The 24,073-nt window shown below is 47.4% G+C and overlaps 1 protein-coding gene and 1 long non-coding RNA gene across 9 annotated transcripts in view; one reads left to right on the top strand and one right to left on the bottom strand.

The window, feature by feature from the left end:
- Positions 1 to 24,073, bottom strand: part of LOC127002333 (DNA damage-inducible transcript 4-like protein) — a 31,228-nt gene that overhangs the window by 5,166 nt on the left and 1,989 nt on the right. For all 3 annotated transcript variants that reach the window (XR_007755955.1, XR_007755954.1, XM_050868153.1), the window contains exons 2-3: positions 3,213 to 3,336; positions 1,602 to 1,700 (exon numbers count right to left, since the gene is read on the bottom strand). Coding sequence is in view for 1 of the 3 variants with exons in the window: in XM_050868153.1 (XP_050724110.1) it covers positions 1,602 to 1,700; positions 3,213 to 3,336 (223 nt within the window). In the remaining 2 variants the exon portion in view is untranslated. The remainder of the gene's footprint in view (positions 1 to 1,601; positions 1,701 to 3,212; positions 3,337 to 24,073) is intronic.
- Positions 848 to 23,700, top strand: LOC127002334 (uncharacterized). Of its 6 annotated transcripts, none has more exons than XR_007755961.1 (5): positions 848 to 1,150; positions 20,506 to 20,711; positions 20,918 to 21,660; positions 21,965 to 23,017; positions 23,410 to 23,700. It is a non-coding gene; the product is annotated as an uncharacterized LOC127002334 (long non-coding RNA). The 6 variants fall into 6 exon arrangements; XR_007755960.1 differs by having other exon boundaries at positions 21,965 to 23,073; XR_007755959.1 differs by having other exon boundaries at positions 21,965 to 23,129.

The raw sequence follows: 24,073 nt of genomic DNA, 5'->3' as shown, positions 1-24,073 counted from the left end.
CTCAGGTCTGTGTCTGATGTGTTGAATGTATACAGTCCTCAACACAACACAGGTAACACTCAGGTCTGTGTCTGATGTGTTGAATGTATACAGTCCTCAACACAACACATGTAACACTCAGGTCTGCGTCTGATGTGTTGAATGTATACAGTCCTCAACACAACACAGGTAACACTCAGGTCTGTGTCTGATGTGTTGAATGTATACAGTCCTCAACACAACACAGGTAACACTCAGGTCTGTGTCTGATGTGTTGAATGAGTACAGTCCTCAACGCAACACACGCAACACTCAGCTGTGAGCCTGTTTTCTAGTGTCAAATGTTGCATAGAAGGTCAGTATCATAAGAAACTTTAGCTTCAAACATCAGCTATTTCTAAAGGTCAAAGAGGGGGTCAGTCGGGTTCTAATGAGTGTTTCTTCAGGTTCACGGTACAGAGGAAGGGTCACACTACCACCAGGGTCATAAAACTACCCCTGGAAATGACCACAACTCCTATGAAAGCCTTGTCAAATATGTGTTTCTAGGTTCACGGTACAGAGGAAGGGTCAAACTACCACCAGGGTCATAAAACTACTACTGGAAATGCCCGCAACTCCTACGAAAGCCTTGTCAAATAGGTGTTTCTTCAGGTTTAGGGTACAGAAGAAGGGTCAAACTACCACCAGGGTCATAAAACTACTACTGGAAATGCCCACAACTCCTACGAAAGCCTTGTCAAATATGTGTTTCTCCAGGTTTAGGGTACAGAGGAAGGGTCACACTACCACCAGGGTCACAAAACTACCCCTGGAAATGCCCACAACTCCTACGAAAGCCTTGTCAAATATGTGTTTCTAGGTTCACGGTACAGAAGAAGGCTCATACTACCACCAGGGTCATAAAACTACCCCTGGAAATGCCCACAACTCCTATGAAAGCCTTGTCAAATATGTGTTTCTAGGTTCACGGTACAGAAGAAGGGTCACACTACCACCAGGGTCATAAAACTACCCCTGGAAATGCCCACAACTCCTACGAAAGCCTTGTCAAATATGTGTTTCTAGGTTCATGGTACAGAGGAAGGGTCACACTACCACCAGGGTCATAAAACTACCCCTGGAAATGACCACAACTCCTACGAAAGCCTTGTCAAATATGTGTTTCTAGGTTCACGGTACAGAGGAAGGGTCAAACTACCACCAGGGTCATAAAACTACTACTGGAAATGCCCACAACTCCTACGAAAGCTTTGTCAAATATGTGTTTCTAGGTTCACGGTACAGAAGAAGGGTCAAACTACCACCAGGGTCATAAAACTACTACTGGAAATGCCCACAACTCCTACGAAAGCCTTGTCAAATATGTTTCTTCAGGTTCACGGTACAGAAGAAGGGTCACACTACCACCAGGGTCATAAAACTACTCCTGGAAATGCCCACAACTCCCACGAAAGCCTTGTCAAATATGTGTTTCTAGGTTCACGGTACAGAAGAAGGCTCACACTACCACCAGGGTCATAAAACTACCCCTGGAAATGCCCACAACTCCTACGAAAGCTTTGTCAAATGGGCATTCTTGGGCTGCGAAATGTCTTGTAATACGACGGAAAGTATCCTACCTTTTGCAAGCCTGGCCGTCATTCAGGTAGAGGTCCACAACGGCACCATGCAGGCCCTCTGGACGCTGGGAACACAGTCGCAGGATATCATGCGCCGCCCTGCAAAGAAAAGCGCGTCAAAATCACTCAGTAACATGTCCACAAACACTTGCTTTCAATAACACAAACTTACGAACAATATCATTCAAACAGTGGAAACAGTTGGAAAGTTTAGTGTAGTTCCTCGCAATCTGCTGAGTATTATAACCAGCGTTGCCAGATTATCGTATTCACCCCATTGTCTTTATTACTTTTAAGCCTCAAACTCTCGTACCTACACAAATAACGATAGAAAATTGAAGTTAGCGTTAAAACTCCTATTTATTGATGTTTGTTTGTTTGTTATTGCATTCGTTAGTGGTCAGAAACTACGAAAATGCAATGCGAGGAGTACGATAATTTGACAACGCTGATTATAACCATTAATATACATGTAGTGAATCGCAATTTGATGAATGTGAAACAAGATATTAGTGTGTTATGAGAATGGAAGAAGAGTGAGCCGCTCTTCAATAGTTTAGTCAGACCCCACCTGGAATATGCGGTGCAGTTTTGGTCTCCCCCCATTGCTAAATTATAAGGTGTTTCAAAGGGCAGACTGAAGAAATGAAGGTAGAGAAAACGGAAGGATTTAAAGGGTCACTAACTACATCAAAAAATAGTTCTATAAGACTTCAAAACAGGGTCACCGGTATACAACACGGGCCTGTATGAATGGAAGGATGCAAGATTCAGAGGGTTGCATGAAAAAGATGTCCCCCAAGCCCCCCCCCCCCTCTCCCCTCCCCCCCGACGCCACTGAGCTAGGTTGGTATTGTCAAATGCGCCCACCCCTCAAACCAACTATTTTCAAAGGTCAAAGAGGGGGTCAGTCGGGTTCTAATGAGTGTTTTTGCAGGTTCATGGTACAGAAGAAGGCTCAGACTACCACCAGGGTCATAAAAGTACCCCTGGAAATGCCCACAACTCCTACGAAAGCCTTGTCAAATATGTGTTTCTAGGTTCACGGTACAGAGGAAGGGCCACACTACCACCAGGGTCATAAAAGTACCCCTGGAAATGCCCACAACTCCTACGAAAGCCTTGTCAAATGTGTGTTTCTAGGTTCACGGTACAGAGGAAGGCTCAGACTACCACCAAGGTCATAAAACTACCCCTGGAAATGCCCACAACTCCTACGAAAGCCTTGTCAAATATGTGTTTCTAGGTTCACGGTACAGAGGAAGGGTCACACTACCACCAGGGTCATAAAAGTACCCCTGGAAATACCCACAACTCCTACGAAAGCCTTGTCAAATATGTGTTTCTAGGTTCACGGTACAGAAGAAGGCTCAGACTACCCCAGGGTCATAAAAGTAGTACCCCTGGAAATGCCCACAACTCCTACGAAAGCCTTGTCAAATATGTGTTTCTAGGTTCGCGGTACAGAAGAAGGCTCAGACTACCCCAGGGTCATAAAAGTAGTACCCCTGGAAATGCCCACAACTCCTACGAAAGCCTTGTCAAATATGTGTTCTTGGGCGACGAAATGTCTCCCCTTCTGAGCCCCGCCGGAGGTGACGTGAGACTCACCTGAGAAGCGTGGACCGCGGGAGCTTGACGGCGTTGCAGGTGAAATAGCGCTCGACCCCCCGGTGCAGAACGCTCTGGAGTTTACGCATCACAAGCACGGCTTCCTGCTGGGTGTCGGGCTCCTCTGCAAGACAAGAGGCAAGTCTCGTTAGAAAGAAAAGGCTAAAAAAATGAGGTTAAGCTAAATTATGTAATCTGTAACTTAATTTTTTTCGATTTTTGGGGTCAAATTTAATGTTTCCTTTTAACCGGTATAACAGCGGGGACCATGTTTCTTAATGGTCCCTCCAAGCGAGAAAAATGAGAAAAAATCACCCCTCACACAAACCATTTCATAATATATATCAAAGCATTTGTGATCAGATTATGTATCATCTATTTTGGGGGGTTTATATCATGGCACAAATTTGGCCCGTCGCTGCTACACGGTGAAGCCACAAATTTGGCCCGTCGCTGCTACACGGTAAAGCCACAAATTTGGCCCGTCGCTGCTACACGGTGAAGCCACAAATTTGGCCCGTTGCTGCTACACGGTGAAGCCACAAATTTGGCCCGTCGCTGCTACACGGTGAAGCCACAAATTTGGCCCGTCGCTGCTACACGGTGAAGCCACAAATTTGGCCCGTCGCTGCTACACGGTAAAGCCACAAATTTGGCCCGTCGCTGCTACACGGTAAAGCCATAAATTTGACCCGTGCTACACGGTAAAGCCACAAATTTGGCCTGTCGCTGCTACACGGTGAAGCCACAAATTTGGCCCGTCGCTGCTACACGGTAAAGCCACAAATTTGGCCCGTCGCTGCTACACGATAAAGCCACAAATTTGGCCCGTCGCTGCTACACGGTAAAGCCACAAATTTGGCCCGTCGCTGCTACACGGTAAAGCCACAAATTTGGCCCGTCGCTGCTACACGGTGAAGCCACAAATTTGGCCCGTCGCTGCTACCGGGTTAAACAGTTTGGACTTTCATGGGTGTTGAGTTTACAGCTGGTCCTCCACTCAACAAGAACCAAAATCCGCCCATTACGAACGCTATCTTCCGCAAAATCATGTGTTCGCATATTCTCAGATCGTCAGTGCTGTTGAGAGTTGGCAAGACTATTATTGTGTTAACGAAAGTGATGTGCCCTCCCTAAATACTCGCCTGGTTCTTAAAGCATAACATTGAAGCTTCCATTATGAAAGAGGACCCAAAGTTTACTGTCAGCTGATGGTCTAAATACTTGTATGTGTACTCACTCAGGAATGTTGTTAGTGTGTGTGTGTGTGTGTGTGTGTGTGTGTGTGTGTGTGTGTGTGTGTGTGTGTGTGTGTGTGTGTGTGTTTTGTTATACCAGATTTATTGATCCGGACTTTGAAATGCCCTGAAAATCTAGTCAGTGAAAGATCCTCAGACATTTTCTTTTCCTTTTTTTCAAGTTAGGTAAGTAAGAGTGTGTGTGTGTGTGTGTGTGTGTGTGTGTGTGTGTGTGTGTGTGTGTGTGTCGGCTAGGCGGCCTCTACTGGTTAAGGACAGGCGAGCATCTTCAAGGTTAACATGACGATTTCTGTGCATGAGTCGACGCAGAACAAACTTGTGAACCAAAAATGAATACCAATATTATTTTATTTTTTTGGAACTTTTGTGAAGCATTTTTCTTAGCGTCATTGTTTCCCATATCATATACACACACACACACACACACACACACACACACACACACACACACACAATCTTACTTACCTAACTAGAAAAAAAGGAAAAGAAAATGTCAGACGATCTTTCACTGACTAGATTTTCAGGGCATTTCAAAGTCTGGATCAATAAAGCTAGTATAACAGAACACAAGAACACACACACACACACACACACACACACACACACACACACACACACACACACACACACACACACACACAATCTTACTTACCTAACTAGAAAAAAAGGATAAGAAAATGTCAGACGATCTTTCACTGACTAGATTTTCAGGGCATTTCAAAGTCTGGATCAATAAAGCTGGTATAAGAAAACACGCACACACACACACACACACACACCTATTCTCTCCGTCACGCTTTTTTTTATACGCAGAGGTTATCAAACAGCTTCCGGACAAAGACAGGGAGGGGGATGGTATTTGTACACTGTTTCTAGGGGTTATGTTAGTACCAACGTTGCCAGAGTTGGGGGAGGTGGTGGCTGAACGGATAGCGAGACGGCCCCGCGCTCAGGACGACGCGAGTTCAATCCCCGCCCGGTGCCACCAAGCTGGGATTTTTCAGTCACCGCCGAGTGGCTTAAAACTACCCACATGCTGTCCAGAAGACCACCCATCAACCCGGACTCTAGATTCTAGGATTAAAGGTGAGCTCCGGGAGGGCAGCATGAGCCAGTGCAAGATGGCGCCACTATAAACACTGGTCGGCTGGGCCGACCATCAGGACCCACCGGGAAGAAGCCTACCGGCGCAATAGGCCAAGGCGTAAAAAAAAAAAAAAAAAAAATACTCCGCCGATCTTATTAAATTAAAAAAGAAGCCGGCTACTCGCTGCTTACTATAATTGTCGCTAAGATCGCTAATTATCGGCGTTTGTTTGCGAGAGAGAGAGAGAGACAGACAGAGAGAGAGTATCAGCTGGGTCTTTTCGTGAGAGAGAATCAGCTGGGTCTGTCTGTCTGTCTGTCTGTCTGTCTCTCTCTCTCTCTCTCTCTCTCTCTCTCTCTCTCTCTCTCTCTCACGAACAGACCCAGCTGATTCTCTCTCTCTCTCTCTCTGGCCACCTACCCGGCCCACCTATAGTCTGAACCATGGGGTCTGTGTGGTCTGATTTTCTATGTATATCTATGTAAATCTCTCTCTCTCTCTCTCTCTCTCTCTCTCTCTCTCTCTCTCTCTCTGGCAACATACCCGGCCCACCTAGTCTGAACCATGGGGTCTGTGTGGTCTGATTTTCTATGTATATCTATGTAAATCTCTCTCTCTCTCTCTCTCTCTCTCTCTCTCTCTCTCTCTCTCTCTCTCTCTCAGGCAACCTACCCGGCCCACTTATAGTCTGAACCATGGGGTCTGTGTGGTCTGATTTTCTATGTATATCTATGTAAATCTCTCTCTCTCTCTCTCTCTCTCTCTCTCTCTCTCTCTCTGTGTTCATATACTGGTCTGCATACTAGAACGATTTCTTAACCTTCCTTTTACTTACACTATTACTACTACTACTACTACTACTACTACTTATACTTGCATTGGACCGATTAAGTAAAAGAAAAACAAAAAACTACCCCTCTCCATAACATACTTACGACCCATAGTCAAAATAGCTCCCGGCATCACCTATCAATAAATGAATTAGCAGCGTGACGGCCTTAAAAGCAACGTTCAAAGTATCGGTTCTCGTGCATGAGGCATCACCCAGCGGAATCTTCCACTGAGAGAGACTATTTGGCTTCTACATCAGCCATTTCTAAAGCTCAAAGATGGGGTCAGTCGGGTTCTAATGAGTGTTTCTTCAGGTTCACGGTACAGAGGAAGGGTCACACTACCACCAGGGTCATAGAACTACTCCTGGAAATGCCCATAACTCCTACGAAAGCCTTGTCAAATAGGTGTTCTTGGGCGGCGAAATGTTTCTGTAAATGTTCTAATGAGTGTTTCTTCAGGTTCACGGTACAGAGGAAGGGTCAGACTACCACCAGGGTCATAGAACTACTCCTGGAAATGCCCACAACTCCTATGAAAGCCTTGTCAAATAGGTGTTTTTGGGCGGCGAAATGTTTCTGTAAATGTTCTAATGTGTGTTTCTTTAGGTTCATGGTACAGAGGAAGGGTCACACTACCACCAGGGTCATAGAACTACTCCTGGAAATGCCCACAACTCCTATGAAAGCCTTGTCAAATAGGTGTTCTTGGGCGGCGAGATGTCTTATAATGCGCGAGCACATCACACACACACACACACACACACACACACACACTCACTAATGGAATCTACCGTAACCAGGGAGGAAAAGTTTCGTTTAGTCGGCGCAACATCTGTGGTCATATGCCGGAGAGGGACAGAAGGGGAAGGAATTATAGGAGAAGGGAACAGTTGGAAAGTTTGGTTTAGTGGGCGCAACATCTGTGGTCATATGCCGGAGAGGGACAGAAGGGGAAGGAGTTATAGGAGAAGGGAACAGTTGGAAAGTTTGGTTTAGTGGGCGCAACATCTGTGGTCATATGCCGGAGAGAGACAGAAGGGGAAGGAATTATAGGAGAAGGGAACAGTTGAAAAGTTTGGTTTAGTGGGCGCAACATCTGTGGTCATATGCCGGAGAGACAGAAGGGGAAGGAATTATAGGAGAAGGGAACAGTTGGAAAGTTTGGTTTAGTGGGCGCAACATCTGTGGTCATATGCCGGAGAGAGACAGAAGGGGAAGGAATTATAGGAGAAGGGAACAGACCCCAGGAGACGGGACACAACCCCCGATTAATACCTGGTACACTGCTGGGTGGACAGGGGCGTAGGGTATCGGAAAAGCCGCAAAATTTTCCACTCCGCCCGGTAGCCGAACCCGGGCTCTCTCGATTGTGAGCTGAGTGTGCTAACCACTGCACCACGAAGCCCCGTTCACCAGGGAGGACACGGTTATATCCAATTATATCCAAGCCGCTGTTTGTTACTGCGGGGGGGGGGTCATCGACAGAGCTTCCCTGGTGGCGCTCGGAGAAGCCTCGCCCGGAAGATCACCCTATATATATCTGCCTTTACTTATTGTTATGTCTATCACGGCCAATATTAATTAACCTGGGTAAGCAAATTAGGAAAGCCATGACCACAGCGCAAGGGAGAAACAGACACTCAATATTAAATGGCTTAGAGTGCCCGGGTCATTAGGTACGGGAGAGAGAGAGAGAGAGAGAGAGAGAGAGAGAGAGAGAGAGAATAATAATAGTAGTAGTAGTAGTAGTAGTAGTAGTAGAATTGCTTTGTGAAAGGATATGAGAAAATATACCGCTCACAACGCAACTCTAATAGATGGAGCCCCGTTTAAGTAGTAGTAGTAGTAGTAGTAGTAGTAGGCCCATAACCCACCAACATCTACTATGAGCCCACAGTGGTGTAGAGTGACATTAGGGAGGGTCGGGAATGACAGGAGTAGATCAAGACGCAATATACGATAGGATGTTATATACAGATTTAGTGCCAAGTAGTATTAGTGATATATTTGGACGCCACGGTCATTAGCGAACAGAGGTGGGGCGAATGACCTCCATGCTTAGGCCTATGTGTCGGGAAAATAAACATAGGTGGAGGTATCTTTTAAGTAGTAGAAGTAGTAGTAGTAGTAGTAGTAGTAGTAATAGAGAGTTAGGGCTAATAACCTCCAAGCTATGAAAATTAACATGGGTGGAGGTATCTTATGGTAGTAGTAGTAGTAGTAGTAGTAATAGTAGTAACAGTAGTAGTAGTAACAGTAGTAGTAGTAGTAGTAGTAGTAGTAGTAGTAGTAGTAGTAGTAACAGTAGTAGTAGTAGTAGTAGTAGTAGTAGTAACAGTAGCAGTAGTAGTAGTAGTAATAGTAACAGTAGTAGTAGTAGTAGTAGTAGAAGTAGAAGTGCGTAATAACACGATCGCTGGCGCCTGGGAGCGGCTCGTGTTGGCAACGTTCCGGTTCTTGGTTGCCTGAGATGAATTTCAGTGACCGCTCTGCCGACCACAATTACATTACCCGACCTATTTTGGGGGTAATCTTTCCTCTTTATCAACGTAATGACTGAATATAATAACCCCAGTAGCGAGACTGACTTTAACGAACAGCTGTGGTCGGTCAGTGATCAATAGGTACTGGTCTATGCTCGCTACTCAAGGTTATCTGAGACCTCATTGGTACACCCACGAATATGTCTGTCTAATTACCGTGTTTATATTTTTGGTGTGAGGATGAACATACTACCGATAGACATGCCGGCCCTAGCTGCGGCGACTGTGTGGGGTGAAGCCGGAACACCGATGTCAACAGTACTGGGAGGTGTTGATTAAGTGAGGCAGCAGGGGCAGGCAAGCGCAGGTGTTGTTACCGCGGGGGACCGTGGAGCAACAGCCAGGGGGGGGTGTGTTGCTTATCCCGAGGCCAAGACCACTATCTCTATCTCTCTCTCTCTCTGTGTGTGTGTGTGTCTGTGTGTCTCTATCTGTCTCTCTGTCTCTGTGTGTCTCTGTCTCTGTCTGTCTCTCTCTCTCACACACACACACACACACACACTGCCCGTCATTACTCCCAGGTGGAAATAGCCGTTCATTTGGCGAGCGAACGTTACCCTCGTTGCCTCGTGCCCCGCCTGACTCACCGTGACCAAACAGGAGGAGTTTGTATTAATAATAACTACAACAGGGCGCAATAACTTCAATCGATGTTACTCAAACTTGAAAACTAAGAGAGAGAGAGAGAGAGAGAGAGAGAGAGAGAGAGAGAGAGAGAGAGAGAGATTGCAATATGTAAGATTGAAAAAGAAAGAGAGAGAGAGAGAGAGAGAGAGAGAGAGAGAGAGAGAGAGAGAGATTGCAATATGTAAGATGTAAAGAGAGAGAGAGAGAGAGAGAGAGAGAGAGAGAGAGAGATCTACGCAATTCTCTGGGCGTAGGGAAGCTGCAGAAAAGAAAGAGAAAGTGTTTACTGTGCTTCCCTTCCCATGCAATATACAAATCTTTGCGTTCCGAGGCTTGGATATTCGCCAGACGAGGCTCGACACTCTGAACTTAAGGTTAGGTAGCGAGACTGAGCGAGGCAGTAATATATGCCCGTCTCAACCTTGAAAATTGTGACTTCAAGGCGACTCGAGGCTTATCTGTTGTTTGGCTTGGCAGCAGCGGGGGTAGGCGTCGCCCGGCCGTCACAGCGGTGCCGGCGCCAGGGCGGGGCGGCGCCGCTCTCATGATACACGGCTAATATTAGTGTGTGTGTGTGTGTGTGTGTGTGTGTTTAGGTCACGCAACTATGTATGTGTGTGTGTGTGTGTGTGTGTGTGTGTGTGTGTTTAGGTCACGCAACTATGTGTGTGTGTGTGTGTGTGTGTGTGTTTAGGTCACGCAACTATGTGTGTGTGTGTGTGTGTGTGTGTGTGTGTGTGTGTGTGTGTGTGTGTGTGTGTGTGTGTGTGTGTGTGTGTTTAGGTCACGCAACTATGTGTGTGTGTGTGTGTGTGTGTAAGGTCATACAGCTATGTGTGTGTGTGTGTGTGTGTGTGTGTGTGTGTGTGTGTGTGTGTGTGTGTGTATGTCACGCAACTATGTATGTGTGTGTGTGTGTGTGTGTGTGTGTGTGTGTTTAGGTCACGCAACTAAGTGTGTGTGTGTGTGTGTGTGTGTGTGTGTGTGTGTGTGTCTCTCTCTCTCTCTCTCTCTCTCTCTCTCTCTCTCTCTCTCTCTCTCTCTCTCTCTCAGGCCACCTACCCGGCCGGGCCACCTAGTCTGAACCATGGGGTCTGTGTGGTCTGATTCTCTATGTAAATCTCTCTCCCCCCCCCCCCTCTCTCTCTCTCTCTCTCTCGTCATAAATACTGCCGTGCCGCATCAACAAGCACAGCGGTTAACACATTCACTACCATGGGTTAAGCATCAATAAGACCTTCATTCTTTCCTGCAGAACTACTCGACACAGGGGATCAATTGAAGGATCTGAGCAACCCGGAGCTTTAACTAACCGACTAAAGCGATTATCTGTTCCAGGAGTGTAATCTTAATAATGCTGTCAATGGCTCCCTCTCTCCTACCCTCACTGAAGCATATAACGTCCAAATCTTTGTCCACTAAGACCCACAGAGCTTTAACTAACCAAATATAGCGATTATCTGTTTCTGGAGTGTAATCTTTATATGCTATCAATGGCTCCCTCCTTCCTACCCTCACTGAAGCATATGACGTCTAAATCGTTATCCAGTAAGACCCACAGAGCTGTCAATGGCTCCCTCCTTCCTACCCTCACTGAAGCATATGACGTCTAAATCGTTATCCACTAAGACCCACAGAGCTTTAACTAACCGACTAAAGCGATTATCTGTTCCAGGAGTGTAATCTTAATATGCTATCAATGGCTCCCTCCCTCCTACCCTCACTGAAGCATATGAAGTCCAAATCGTTATCCACTAAGACCCACAGAGCTTTAACTAACCGAGTATAGCGATTATCTGTTCCAGGAGTGTAATCTTAATATGCTATCAATGGCTCCCTCCTTCCTACCCTCACTGAAGCATATGACGTCTAAATCGTTATCCACTAAGACCCACAGAGCTTTAACTAACCGACTAAAGCGTTGATCTGTTTCACGGGCGGAAGACTCACACGCTTCCAACTATTTTCAAAGGTCAAAATGGAGATCAATCGGGGTTTCATGAGTCTTTTTTTAACATTCATGGTACAGAAGAAGACTTAAACAACCACCAGGGCCATGAAACTACCCCTGGAAATGCCCGTAACGCCTGAGAAAGCCTTGTCAAATATGTGGAATTGGGACGGGTTCAGAGTCTAATCTCAAATATCAAGGCGTGTTTTGTGTGTGTGTGTGTGTGTGTGTGTGTGTGTGTGTGTGTGTGTGTGTGTGTGTGTGTGTATTCGAGTCAGCCTTGGAGGGAAGCTATATTATTATCCAATGAGACCCCTTAATTAACTAACCGAGTGAGCGATTATCTGTTTCAGGAGTCTAATGTCATGTACCAAGCTGGGCGTGAGTGTTTAATGGCTGTGTGTGTGTGTGTGTGTGTGTGTGTGTGTGTGTGTGTGTGTGTGTGGTATTCAAGTCAGCTCTGAGGGAAACCATTGAACAGCCACGGTGCGCCCCATATGCCACAATGATCCTTACGCTATACGACACACAACTTAACCCTTTCACTAATACAGTTCTATACACCAACTATATCACCAGCAATGACCATACTGGGGAACATGCAAACACGGCTTCATGTAGCGGGGGACAGCGCTCATTTCCACCGCTCTCTCGCGATTCCACGCTACTCGGTGACCAGTAACATGAGAAGGTCCATCATGGGGGCATTTTCTTAAGCCTGCTGAGTTGTTGCAGCTGACAAGAGACGGAACCAGGTGGCGCTCCATGGTTCCCGAAGTTGATATCGATACGGCGCGTCGGTTAGGTACGGTAAGGAACCCGACTAATCTCTCTGGTGGCCTCGGGTAATATCTCTTAACGCTCTAGCTGCGGGGTATGGGAAGACGAGTCCTTTCTATACGAGTTACCGGCCCTTGCCTGAAACTTACCCTACCAAAAGGAGTTCAAACGTATATCATAATCATCTTAGTTTTACGCAGCCTCAAAGAATATTTTTCCGGTCATCGTTGTTCTTGGCGCGCAGAAGAAGCGTGGGAGCGAGGCAGGGAGGAGGTCGCGACAACCCTGCCTCGTGTTTTGGGTGTCTGTTGAGATGAGAGTCTGACAGAACGGACCTCGAAAGTAAAGATATCTTGAGGTCATTTGTTCCTGGCGCGCAGAAGAAGCGTGGGAGCGAGGCAGGGAGGAGGTCGCGACAACCCTGCCTCGTGTTTTGGGTGTCTGATGATCTGAGAGTCTGACAGCACGGGGAGGCAGCGAGGGGTGTTGAGAGAGTGTGGCAAGGCGCGGGGCAAGTGTTTATAGTGGCGCCATCTTCTCTCGGCTCACGCTGCCCCCCGGAACTCCTCCTTGATTCACTTGGACGGTTTTCTCTAAAGTCCGGGTTGATGGGCGGTCTTCAGGACAGCATGTGGGTAGTTTTAAGCCACTCGGCGGTGACTTAAAAATCCCAGGTGGTAGCGTGGGGATTCGAACCCGCACGCTACCACTCAGCCACCGCCTACCCACAGAACGGGCCTCCAAAGAAAAGCTATCTAGAGGTCACTGTTGTTCTTGGCGCGCAGAAAAGCGTGGGAGCGAGGCAGGGAGGAGGTCGCGACAACCCTGCCTCGTGTTTTGGGTGTCTGTCGAGATGAGAGAGTCTGACAACACGGGCCTCCAAAGTTAAGATATCTTGGGGTCACTGTTGTTCTTGGCGCGCAGAAAAGCGTGGGAGCGAGGCAGGGAGGAGGTCGCGACAACCCTGCCTCGTGTTTTGGGTGTCTGTTGATCTGAGAGTCTGACAGCACGGGCCTCCAAAGTTAAGATATCTTGAGGTCACCGCTGTTCCTGGCGCGCAGAGGTGGCGTGCGGGCGAGGCAGGGAGGAGGTCGCGACAACCCTGCCTTGAGTTTTGGTTATCTGTTGATCTGAGAGTCTGACAACACGGGCCTCCAAAGTTAAGATATCTGGAGGTCACCGCTGTTCCTGGCGCGCAGAAAAGCGTGGGAGCGAGGCAGGGAGGAGGTCGCGACAACCCTGCCTCGAGTTTTGGGTGTCTGTTGATCTGAGAGAGTCTGACAGCACGGGCCTCGAAAGTAAAGATATCTTGAGGTCATTTGTTCCTGGCGCGCGGAAGAAGCGTGGGAGCGAGGCAGGGAGGAGGTCGCGACAACCCTGCCTCGAGTTTTGGGTGTCTGTTGATCTGAGAGAGTCTGACAGCACGGGCCTCGAAAGTAAAGATATCTTGAGGTCATTAATTTTGTTCCTGGCGCGCGGAAGAAGCGTGGGAGCGAGGCAGGGAGGAGGTCGCGACAACCCTGCCTTGAGTTTTGGTTATCTGTTGATCTGAGAGTCTGACAGCACGGGGAGGAAGCGAGGGGTGTTGAGAGGGTGTGGCAAGGCGCGGGGCAAGTGTTTATAGTGGCGCCATCTTCTCTGGGCTCACGCTGCCCCCCGGAACTCCTCCTTGATTCACTTGGACGGTTTCCTCTAGAGTCCGGGTTGATGGGTGGTCTTCAGGACAGCATGTGGGTAGTTTTAAGCCACTCGGCGGTGACTGAAAAATCCCAGGTGGTAGCGTGGGGGATTCGAACCCGCACGCTACCACTCAGCCACCGCCTACCCACAGAACGGGCCTCCAAAGAAAAGCTATCTAGAGGTCACTGTTGTTCTTGGTGCGCAGAAGAAGCGTGGGAGCGAGGCAGGGAGGAGGTCGCGACAACCCTGCCTCGTGTTTTGGGTGTCTGTTGAGATGAGAGTCTGACAGCACGGGCCTCCAAAGTTAAGATATCTTGAGGTCACTGTTGTTCTTGGTGCGCAGAAGAAGCGTGGGAGCGAGGCAGGGAGGAGGTCGCGACAACCCTGCCTCGTGTTTTGGGTGTCTGTTGAGATGAGAGTCTGACAGCACGGGCCTCCAAAGTTAAGATATCTTGAGGTCACTGTTGTTCTTGGTGCGCAGAAAAGCGTGGGAGCGAGGCAGGGAGGAGGTCGCGACAACCCTGCCTCGTGTTTTGGGTGTCTGTTGAGATGAGAGTCTGACAGCACGGGCCTCCAAAGTTAAGATATCTAGAGGTCACTGTTGTTCTTGGTGCGCAGATGTGGCGTGCGGGCGAGGCAGGGAGGAGGTCGCGACAACCCTGCCTCGTGTTGTTATCAATAAGTCATATAGGACAAAAAACTCGTCCCAGTCTGTAGCCGCGACAACAGGGCGCCACGACAACCTCCACCAGTCACTAGACCTAACAAAAGCCGCGTCTGAGGGATGACTCGGCAAAGCGGGGCAATGATGAGTCTGCCTAGAGGAAGCAACACTAACAGAGATCAGCCTTCAGGATCGTCATACCTCCAAAGCCAAATACAGCCACATTTATTATAGGCCTACTCGTGGCCCTGCCTGGATGAATATGAATGAAGATTGTTTCACGTACACTATTTCCAGAGGCCAAAAAACGGAGGGTAATCGAGTTCTAATGAGTGTTCTTTTAGGTTCACGGTACAGAGGAAGGGTCAGACTACCACCAGGGTCATAAAAGTACCCCTGGAAATGCCCACAACTCCTATGAAAGCCTTGTCAAATATGTGTTTCTAGGTTCACGGTATAGAGGAAGGCTCACACTACCACCAGGGTCATAAAACTACCCCTGGAAATGCCCACAACTCCTACGAAAGCCTTGTCAAATACGTGTTTCTAGGTTCACGGTACAGAGGAAGGGTCACACTACCACCAGGGTCATAAAAGTACTACCCCTGGAAAGGCCCTAAACTCCCACGAAAGACTAGTAAATTACGTGTTCTTGGGAGTAGATATGTTTTAAAATATGGCCCTCCCACACACACACACACACACACACACACACACACACACACACACACACAGAGATAGATTGATTGTTTGATAGTTTATAGCAATCCATCTCAACCCCCAGGCAGTACAGAGTGGGATTAAACAACTTAGGATATATGTGGATCAAAATAGCACCAGGAAATTAAAAAGATACAATGGAAGGAGACAAATGCTTAAAAAAAAATAGGCCTTGATATGCAATCCCAAATACAGACACCCTTATAGGCCTACTCGTGGCCCTGACTAGGTAGATGAATATATATGATGATAATTGTACCTTGAAGATCAGGATATACACGCAGTCTCACACACACACACACACACACACACACACACACACACACACACACACACGTAGGAAGATCACCCCGCCTCAAGGCCATTCCGGATGCTGCGTACTAAGGAGAGGGCAAACATGATATCCCCCCCCCTCCCCCCCCCCAACCACCACCACCACCACCAGTCTCTCACCCCCCCCACCCCCCACCCCCCGTCCCTCAGCCGCCCGGCGACCAAAGGCTTGAGGTGAATGTTGTTTTGGCTATATCGCGTACAGTCTCTTCCTTCCCTGTCTCCATCCATCCTGGTGACCCTGATGCCGCCCCCCGCACGCCCCCTCCCACGCCCCCCTTCCCCCCTCTCAACCATCACGTAGCTCAGCGTACACGTCTTATTAAGCGGGTATACATGTCTTGGTTTTGTGCGCGTTTTATGGAATGGGTTTCAGTCAATGTGTTTAACCGTGTAGCAGCGATGGGCCAAATTTGCGGCTTTACCGTGTAGCAGCGATGGGCCAAATTTGTGGCTTTACCGTGTAGCAGCGACGGGACAAATTTGCGGCTTTACCGTGTAGCAGCGATGGGCCAAATTTGCGGCTTTACCGTGTAGCAGCGATGGGACAAATTTGTGGCTTTACCGTGTAGCAGCGACGGGCCAAATTTGTGGCTTTACCGTGTAGCAGCGACGGGCCAAATTTGTGCCATGGTATAAACCCCCAAAATAGATGATACATAAACTGATCACAAATGCTTTGATATGTATTATGAAATGGTTTGTGTGAGGGGTGATATTTTCTCATTATTTTACTTAGAGGGACCTTTAACCTAACCTAACCTAACCTAACCTAACCTAACCTAAGAAACATGACCCCAGCAGCTACCGGGTTAAGTTAGCGTAGCACAATCTAATACCACACAACTGTAGCCTTATGTAAAGAGATCCTTTCAAGATTGGACTAGACTGACCATTTCCTAGACTCCCGAGTAGGCCTATCCTTCCCGGAAGAGATTGGAGGAAGATATATAAGTAAAGAAAAAAAGTTCATTTAGGCCTTGGATTGGCGCCTAGAGAACGGGTCTTTGTGTAGAGACAGAGACAGAGAGGAAGGAATTATAGGAGAAGGGAACAGTTGGAAAGTTTGGTTTAGTCGGCGCAACATCTGTGGTCATATGCCGGAGAGAGACAGAAGGGGAGGGAATTATAGGAGGAGGAAAGTTGGAAAGTTTTGTTTAGTTGGCGCAACATCTGTGGTCGTATGCCGGAGAGAGACAGAAAGGGAAGGAATTAGAGGAGGAAAGTTGGAAAGTTTGGTTTAGTCGGCGCAACATCTGTGGTCATATGCCGGAGAGAGACAGAAGGGGAAGGAATTATAGGAGAAGGGAACAGTTGGAAAGTTTGGTTTAGTCGGCGCAACATCTGTGGTCATATGCCGGAGAGAGACAGAAGGGGAAGGAATTATAGGAGAAGGGAACAGTTGGAAAGTTTGGTTTAGTCGGCGCAACATCTGTGGTCATATGCCGGAGAGAGAGACAGAAGGGAAGGAATTATAGGAGAAGGGAAAGTTTGGTTTAGTCGGCGCAACATCTGTGGTCATATGCCGGAGAGAGACAGAAGGGGAAGGAATTATAGGAGAAGGGAACAGTTGTAAAGTTTGGTTTAGTCGGCGCAACATCTGTGGTCATATGCCGGAGAGAGACAGAAGGGGAAGGAATTATAGGAGAAGGGAACAGTTGTAAAGTTTGGTTTAGTCGGCGCAACATCTGTGGTCATATGCCGAAGAGACAGAGGGGAAGGAATTATAGGAGAAGGGAACAGACCACAGGAGACGGGACACAACCCCCGATTAATACCTGGTACCCATTCACTGCTGGGTGGACGGGGGCGTAGGGTATCGGAAAAGCCGCCCAAATTTTTCCACTCCGCCCGGGAATCGAACCCGGGCTCTCTCGGCTACTCCGCCCGGGATCTGAGGGTCATATTCTTAAACATTCCAGCGCCCAATCTCACATATTTGACAAGGCTTTCGTATGAGTCTTGAGCATTTCCAGGGGTAGTTTTGTGACCCTGGTGGTAGTGTGACCCTTCTTCTGTCCCGTGAACCTAAAGGAGACATTCAATTTGACAAGGCTTTCGTAAGAGTCCTGAGCATTTCCAGGGGTAGTTTTATGACCCTGGTGGTAGTGTGACCCTTCTTCTGTCCCGTGAACCTAAAAGAGACATTCAATTTGACAAGGCTTTCGTAAGAGTCCTGAGCATTTCCAGGGGTAGTTTTATGACCCTGGTGGTAGTGTGACCCTTCCTCTGTCCCGTGAACCTAAAAAATACATTCAATTTGACAAGGCTTTCGTAAGAGTCCTAAGCATTTCCAGGGGTAGTTTTATGACCCTGGTGGTAGTGTGACCCTTCCTCTGTACCGTGAACCTAAAGGAGACATTCAATACAACCCGACTGGTGTCATTTTTGGCCTTTGAAAGCAGGTGACGTGAGACCAGGAAGCGATTGAACTTACCAACCTGAGCCCGGCCCCCGGAACCCCAGGTCTTGGGTACGAAGCAAGCGCGTAAATCCCTTCACTTCAGAACGCCAAGGTCAGGCGGCAATAAAGTTTTCAATAATATATTTGCCAGACTAACATGTTTGCAGAGAAGGAAAGTTGGAAAGTTTCGTTTAGTCGGCGCAACATCTGTGGTCATATGCCAGAGAGAGACAGAAGTTGGAAAGTTTGATTTAGTCGGCGCAACAGCTGTGGTCATATGCCGGAGAGAGACAGAGGGGGAAGGAATTATAGGAGAAGGGAACAGTTGGAAAGTTTGGTTTAGTGGGCGCAACATCTGTGGTCATATGCCGGAGAGAGACAGCAGGGGAAGGAATTATAGGAGAAGGGAACAGTTGGAAAGTTTGGTTTAGTCGGCGCAACATCTGTGGTCATATGCCGGAGAGAGACAGCAGGGGAAGGAATTATAGGAGAAGGGAACAGTTGGAAAGTTTGGTTTAGTCGGCGCAACATCTGTGGTCATATGCCGGAGAGAGACAGAAGGGGAAGGAATTATAGGAGAAGGGAACAGTTGGAAAGTTTGGTTTAGTGGGCGCAACATCTGTGGTCATATGCCGGAGAGAGACAGAAGGGGAAGGAATTATAGGAGAAGGGAACAGTTGGAAAGTTTGGTTTAGTCGGCGCAACATCTGTGGTCATATGCCGGAGAGAGACAGAAGGGGAAGGAATTATAGGAGAAGGGAACAGTTGGAAAGTTTGGTTTAGTGGGCGCAACATCTGTGGTCATATGCCGGAGAGAGACAGAAGGGGAAGGAATTATAGGAGAAGGGAACAGACCCCAGGAGACAGGACACAACCCCCGATTAATACCTGGTACACTGCTGGGTGGACAGGGGCGTAGGGTATCGGAAAACCCGCCTAAACTTTTCCACTCCGCCCGGGAATTGAACCCGGGCTCTCTCGCTTGTGAGCTGAGTGTGCTAACCACTGCACCACGAAGCCCCCTTTTGCGGAGAAGGAACACAAATAAACTGGGTCTGGTGTGTTGGCACGGCGCGGCTTCTGCCTCGCCATTCACCTCGACCAAAACTCGTGTCAGTGTTTACCTTCTCCTCGGCTGGGGGGAAAAAAATGCTCGTAAGTTGCAGGAACAAAATGCGATCTTACTGGTTTGAGGCAGTGTCTATTTGCACACACACACACACACACACACACACACACACACACACACACACACACGTGGATCTCCGTATAGCAGTGGTTAGCGCGCTCACCTAACAACCCAGAGGTCCGGTGTTCGTTTCCCGGGCGCAGTGGAGACGGATGGGCAGCCTCCTTCAACCCGTGCCCCTGTCCGCCCAGCAGTGAATGGGCGTCGGGTTCACTCAGGGGTTAAGGGTTTCGTAGGAGCTGTAGGGCTTTCCAGGGGTAGTTTTATGACCCTGGTGGTAGTCTGACCCTTCCTCTGTACTGTGAGCCTAGAAACACATATTTGACAAGGCTTTCGTAGGAGCTGTAGGGCTTTCCAGGGGTAGTTTTATGACCCTGGAGGTAGTGTGACCCTTCTTCTGTGCCGTGAACCTTAAATAACACGCATGAAAGCCCAATTGATCCTCTCTTTGACCTTTAGAAATAGTTGATGGGGTCTTAAAATACAGCCCTGTGCCCCGCCTCCCGGGTGTGGGGGAGGGGTTTTAGCCGGACCCAAAGACCCGTCATTTCCGAGCGCCATGTCCAGTTGGAGGAAGCACTAATACCTCACTAATGGGGAACATACGCCGGGGGTGCGTCGCTGCACTCACTCGCCATCTATACCTCCAGCGGTCATGTGTGTGTGTGTGTGTGTGTGTGTGTGTGTTTAGCTATTTGTAGTCTACCGGGTGTGTGTGTGTGCGTGTGTGTGTGTGTGTGTGTTTTAGAGAGAGAGAGAGAGAGAGAGAGAGAGAGAGAGAGAGAGAGAGAGAGAGAGAGTTTTAAGTTCAGTACAGCCTTATCAATGGCGATAAGGCCCCAAGGAGAATCTGTGTTATTGCGCGGCAGAGTCGAGACCTTGATATCATTCCCATCAATAACAATAACAATAATAATAATAGTATAACATAATAATAATAATAATAATAATAATAATAGTATCATAATTATTACTATTACGTCTATTATTATTATTATTATTATTATTATCATATTAAAATAATCGAATATCCGTATTTTAAGACCCCATCGCTTCTCACATAAACTATTTCTAAAGGTCAAAGAGCGGGTCAGTCGGGTTCTAATGTGTGTTTCTTCAGGTTCACGGTACAGAGGAAGGGTCAAACTACCACCAGGGTCATAAAACTACTCGTGGAAATGCCCACAACTCCTATGAAAGCCTTGTCAAATAGGTGTTTCTAGGTTCACGGTACAGAAGAAGGGTCAAACTACCACCAGGGTCATAAAACTACTCGTGGAAATGCCCACAACTCCTATGAAAGCCTTGTCAAATAGGTGTTTCTAGGTTCACGGTACAGAGGAAGGGTCAAACTACCACCAGGGTCATAAAACTACTCGTGGAAATGCCCACAACTCCTATGAAAGCCTTGTCAAATAGGTGTTTCTAGGTTCACGGTACAGAAGAAGGGTCACACTACTACCAGGGTCATAAAACTACTCCTGGAAATGCCCACAACTCCTATGAAAGCCTTGTCAAATAGGTGTTTCTAGGTTCACGGTACAGAGGAAGGGTCAAACTACCACCAGGGTCATAAAGCTACTCCTGGAAATGCCCACAACTCCTATGAAAGCCTTGTCAAATATGTGTTTCTAGGTTCACGGTACAGAGGAAGGGTCAAACTACCACCAGGGTCATACAACTACCCCTGGAAATGCCCACAACTCCTATGAAAGCCTTGTCAAATATGTGTTTCTGAGTTCGGCTGAAACCCCACACCCACGCCCGGGACACAACCCCAAGCGACACCCATTCACTGCTGGGCGGACAGGGGCACGGGGTAGAGGAGGCTGCCCATCCGTCTCCACTCCGCCCGGGAATCGAACACGGGACCTCTTGGTTGTGAGGCGAGAGCGTGTGTTTGATGGCCCTGACCTGACCTGCAATGTCTAAGTGTAATAATAATAATAATAATAATAATAATAATAATAATAATAATAATAATAGCAACGAAAATGAACTATAACATAAAAACTATCCCTAATATCATTTTAATCACTCTGCTCCCTATTATAATTATCAGTAGTATTCTATCGCGCTGTGTTGTCTTGTTCTGCGGGGGGGGGGGGGGGGGGGGGGGTGGGGACGCGGCCCCAAACTTGGCTATATCATTTAAATAAGGTTTCCCGTAGAAGGTTTGCGGCTGGCTCCGTGCCCTCCCATACGTGACGCAAGACTCACAAAACGCGCAATTTCAACTTAAAGCCCCGATTGAGGAAACTGGTTGAAAGCAGCTTGAAAGTCAGCTTGAGAGACACATTCAGACCACAGTCCAACGCAGCGTCTTCGTAACAGACCCGAACCAAGCTATAGAATCCCATACAATCCAAAACGGTGAGGTCTTCTATGCCTCACTAAACACACAAGGCTTTTCCTGTATAGTTTCATCAAATTTGTGAGCTTATATATAAACACCAGACACTGTACAAGGAAATTTCGAAGGCTCTGGTATTGGTTAAACTCTACAATCCCATACAATTAAAAACGGTGAGGTCTTCTATGACACTAAATACACAAGACTTTTCCTGAATAGTTTCGTAAAATTTGTGAACTTGAATATAAACACCAGACACTGTACAAGGAAATTTCGAAGGCTCTGGTATTGGTTAAACTCTAGAATCCCATACAATCCAAAACGGTGAGGTCTTCTATGCCTCACTAAACACACAAGGCTTTTCCTGTATAGTTTCATCAAATTTGTGAACTTGTATATAAACACCAGACACTGTACAAGGAAATTTCGAAGGCTCTGGTATTGGTTTGGGAGCTTACTAACCCGTCATGGGGAAGAGGTGAATTACACACACACACACACACACACACACACACACACACACACACACACCTCCGCAGCGCCATGGTTAGCAGACTCGCCTCAGCCGTGTGTCCCGGGTTCGATTCTCGGGCAGAGTGGAGCCCTCGCTGTAAAAACTAGCGGTTCCACTCCCCCCCCTCCCCCCTCCCCCCCCCCCCCCTCGCGCGCGGAAGGCTCTGTAATCCGTTACTTCCTGATCAAAGGACTCATCTTGTATACAGTTGATCAGGATGCAAGGAAGTCACACATCCTTCCGTGTCTTCTTATATCGCATTTTATAACAAGAAAAATATACTTTCTTTAATTTACAGCAAAGGAGACAGCTCAAGGGCACAAAAAAAGGAAACAATAATTAAAAAAAGCCCGCTACTCGCTGCTCCTAAAAAGAATCCAAAGAGGTGGCCGAAAGAGAGGTCAGTTTCGGGAGGAGAGGTGTCCTGATACCCTCCTCTTGAAAGAGTTCAAGTCGTAGGCAGGAGGAAATACAGATGAAGGAAGATCGTTCCAGAGTTTACCAGCGTGAGGGATGAAAGAGTGAAGATGCTGGTTAACTCTTGCATAAGGGGTTTGGACAGTATAGGGATGAAAGAGTGATGATGCTGGTTAACTCTTGCATAAGGGGTTTGGACAGTATAGGAATGAAAGAGTGAAGATGCTGGTTAACTCTTGCATAAGGGGTTTGGACAGTATAGGGATGAAAGAGTGAAGATGCTGGTTAACTCTTGCATAAGGGTTTGGACAGTATAGGGATGAAAGAGTGAAGATGCTGGTTAACTCTTGCATAAGGGGTTTGGACAGTATAGGGATGAAAGAGTGAAGATGCTGGTTAACTCTTGCATAAGGGGTTTGGACAGTATAGGGATGAAAGAGTGAAGATGCTGGTTAACTCTTGCATAAGGGGTTTGGACAGTATAGGGATGAAAGAGTGAAGATGCTGGTTAACTCTTGCATAAGGGGTTTGGACAGTATAGGGATGAAAGAGTGAAGATGCTGGTTAACTCTTGCATAAGTGATTTGGACAGTATAGGGATGAAAGAGTGAAGATGCTGGTTAACTCTTGCATAAGGGGTTTGGACAGTATAGGGATGAAAGAGTGAAGATGCTGGTTAACTCTTGCATAAGGGGTTTGGACAGTATAGGGATGAAAGAGTGAAGATGCTGGTTAACTCTTGCATAAGGGGTTTGGACAGTAAAGGGATGAAAGAGTGAAGATGCTGGTTAACTCTTGCATAAGGGGTTTGGACAGTATAGGGATGAAAGAGTGAAGATGCAGCAAGCAATATTCACTACAATTGAGTCCATCATTGCTGGAAGTATCATTAGCGGGTAAAAAAAACGTTTAAAACAGTGTAATCTTGTGACGCCTAAACACACCGCGATAACACATCTTTTAATTCCATTGAGTTTTGAAAACCGTGTTATGATATAAACAACTCTTGCCTGTCTTGTGTAGCAGACCAGCGACCTCCAGGACTAATGAGCGTGCTGGGTGGAGGACTCACAAGGCCTGCCACGCCCGCCAACAGGTATACGCAAAGTTGGAAAGTTTGGTTTAGTCGGCGCAACACCTGTGGTCATATGCCGGAGAGAGACAGGAAAGGTTGGTTTAGTGGGCGTTTAGTGGGTAGTCATATTCCGGGTCATAGAGAAGGGGAAGGAAGAAGGAATAGGAGAGAGTTGAAGCTGGGGAAATGGTTTAGTGGCGCAACATCTGGTCCTCATGAGAGAGACAGGAGGGAATTATAGGAGAAGGAACAGTTGGAAAGTTCGGCAACATCTGTGGTCATATGCCGGAGAGAAACAGAAAGGGAAGGAAATTATTATAGGAGAAGGAGTTGTTGGAAAGTTTTTAGTGGGCGCAACATCTGTGGTCATATGCCGAGAGAGAGAGAAGGAAGGAATTATAGGAGAAGGAGGAACAGTTGGAAATGGTTAGT

This window comes from Eriocheir sinensis, chromosome 23 (genome assembly GCF_024679095.1).
Source record: "Eriocheir sinensis breed Jianghai 21 chromosome 23, ASM2467909v1, whole genome shotgun sequence".
NCBI lineage: Eukaryota > Metazoa > Arthropoda > Malacostraca > Decapoda > Varunidae > Eriocheir > Eriocheir sinensis.
The sequence above is the reverse complement of the archived record's forward strand: the minus strand, read 5'-3'. Positions and strand labels throughout refer to the sequence as shown.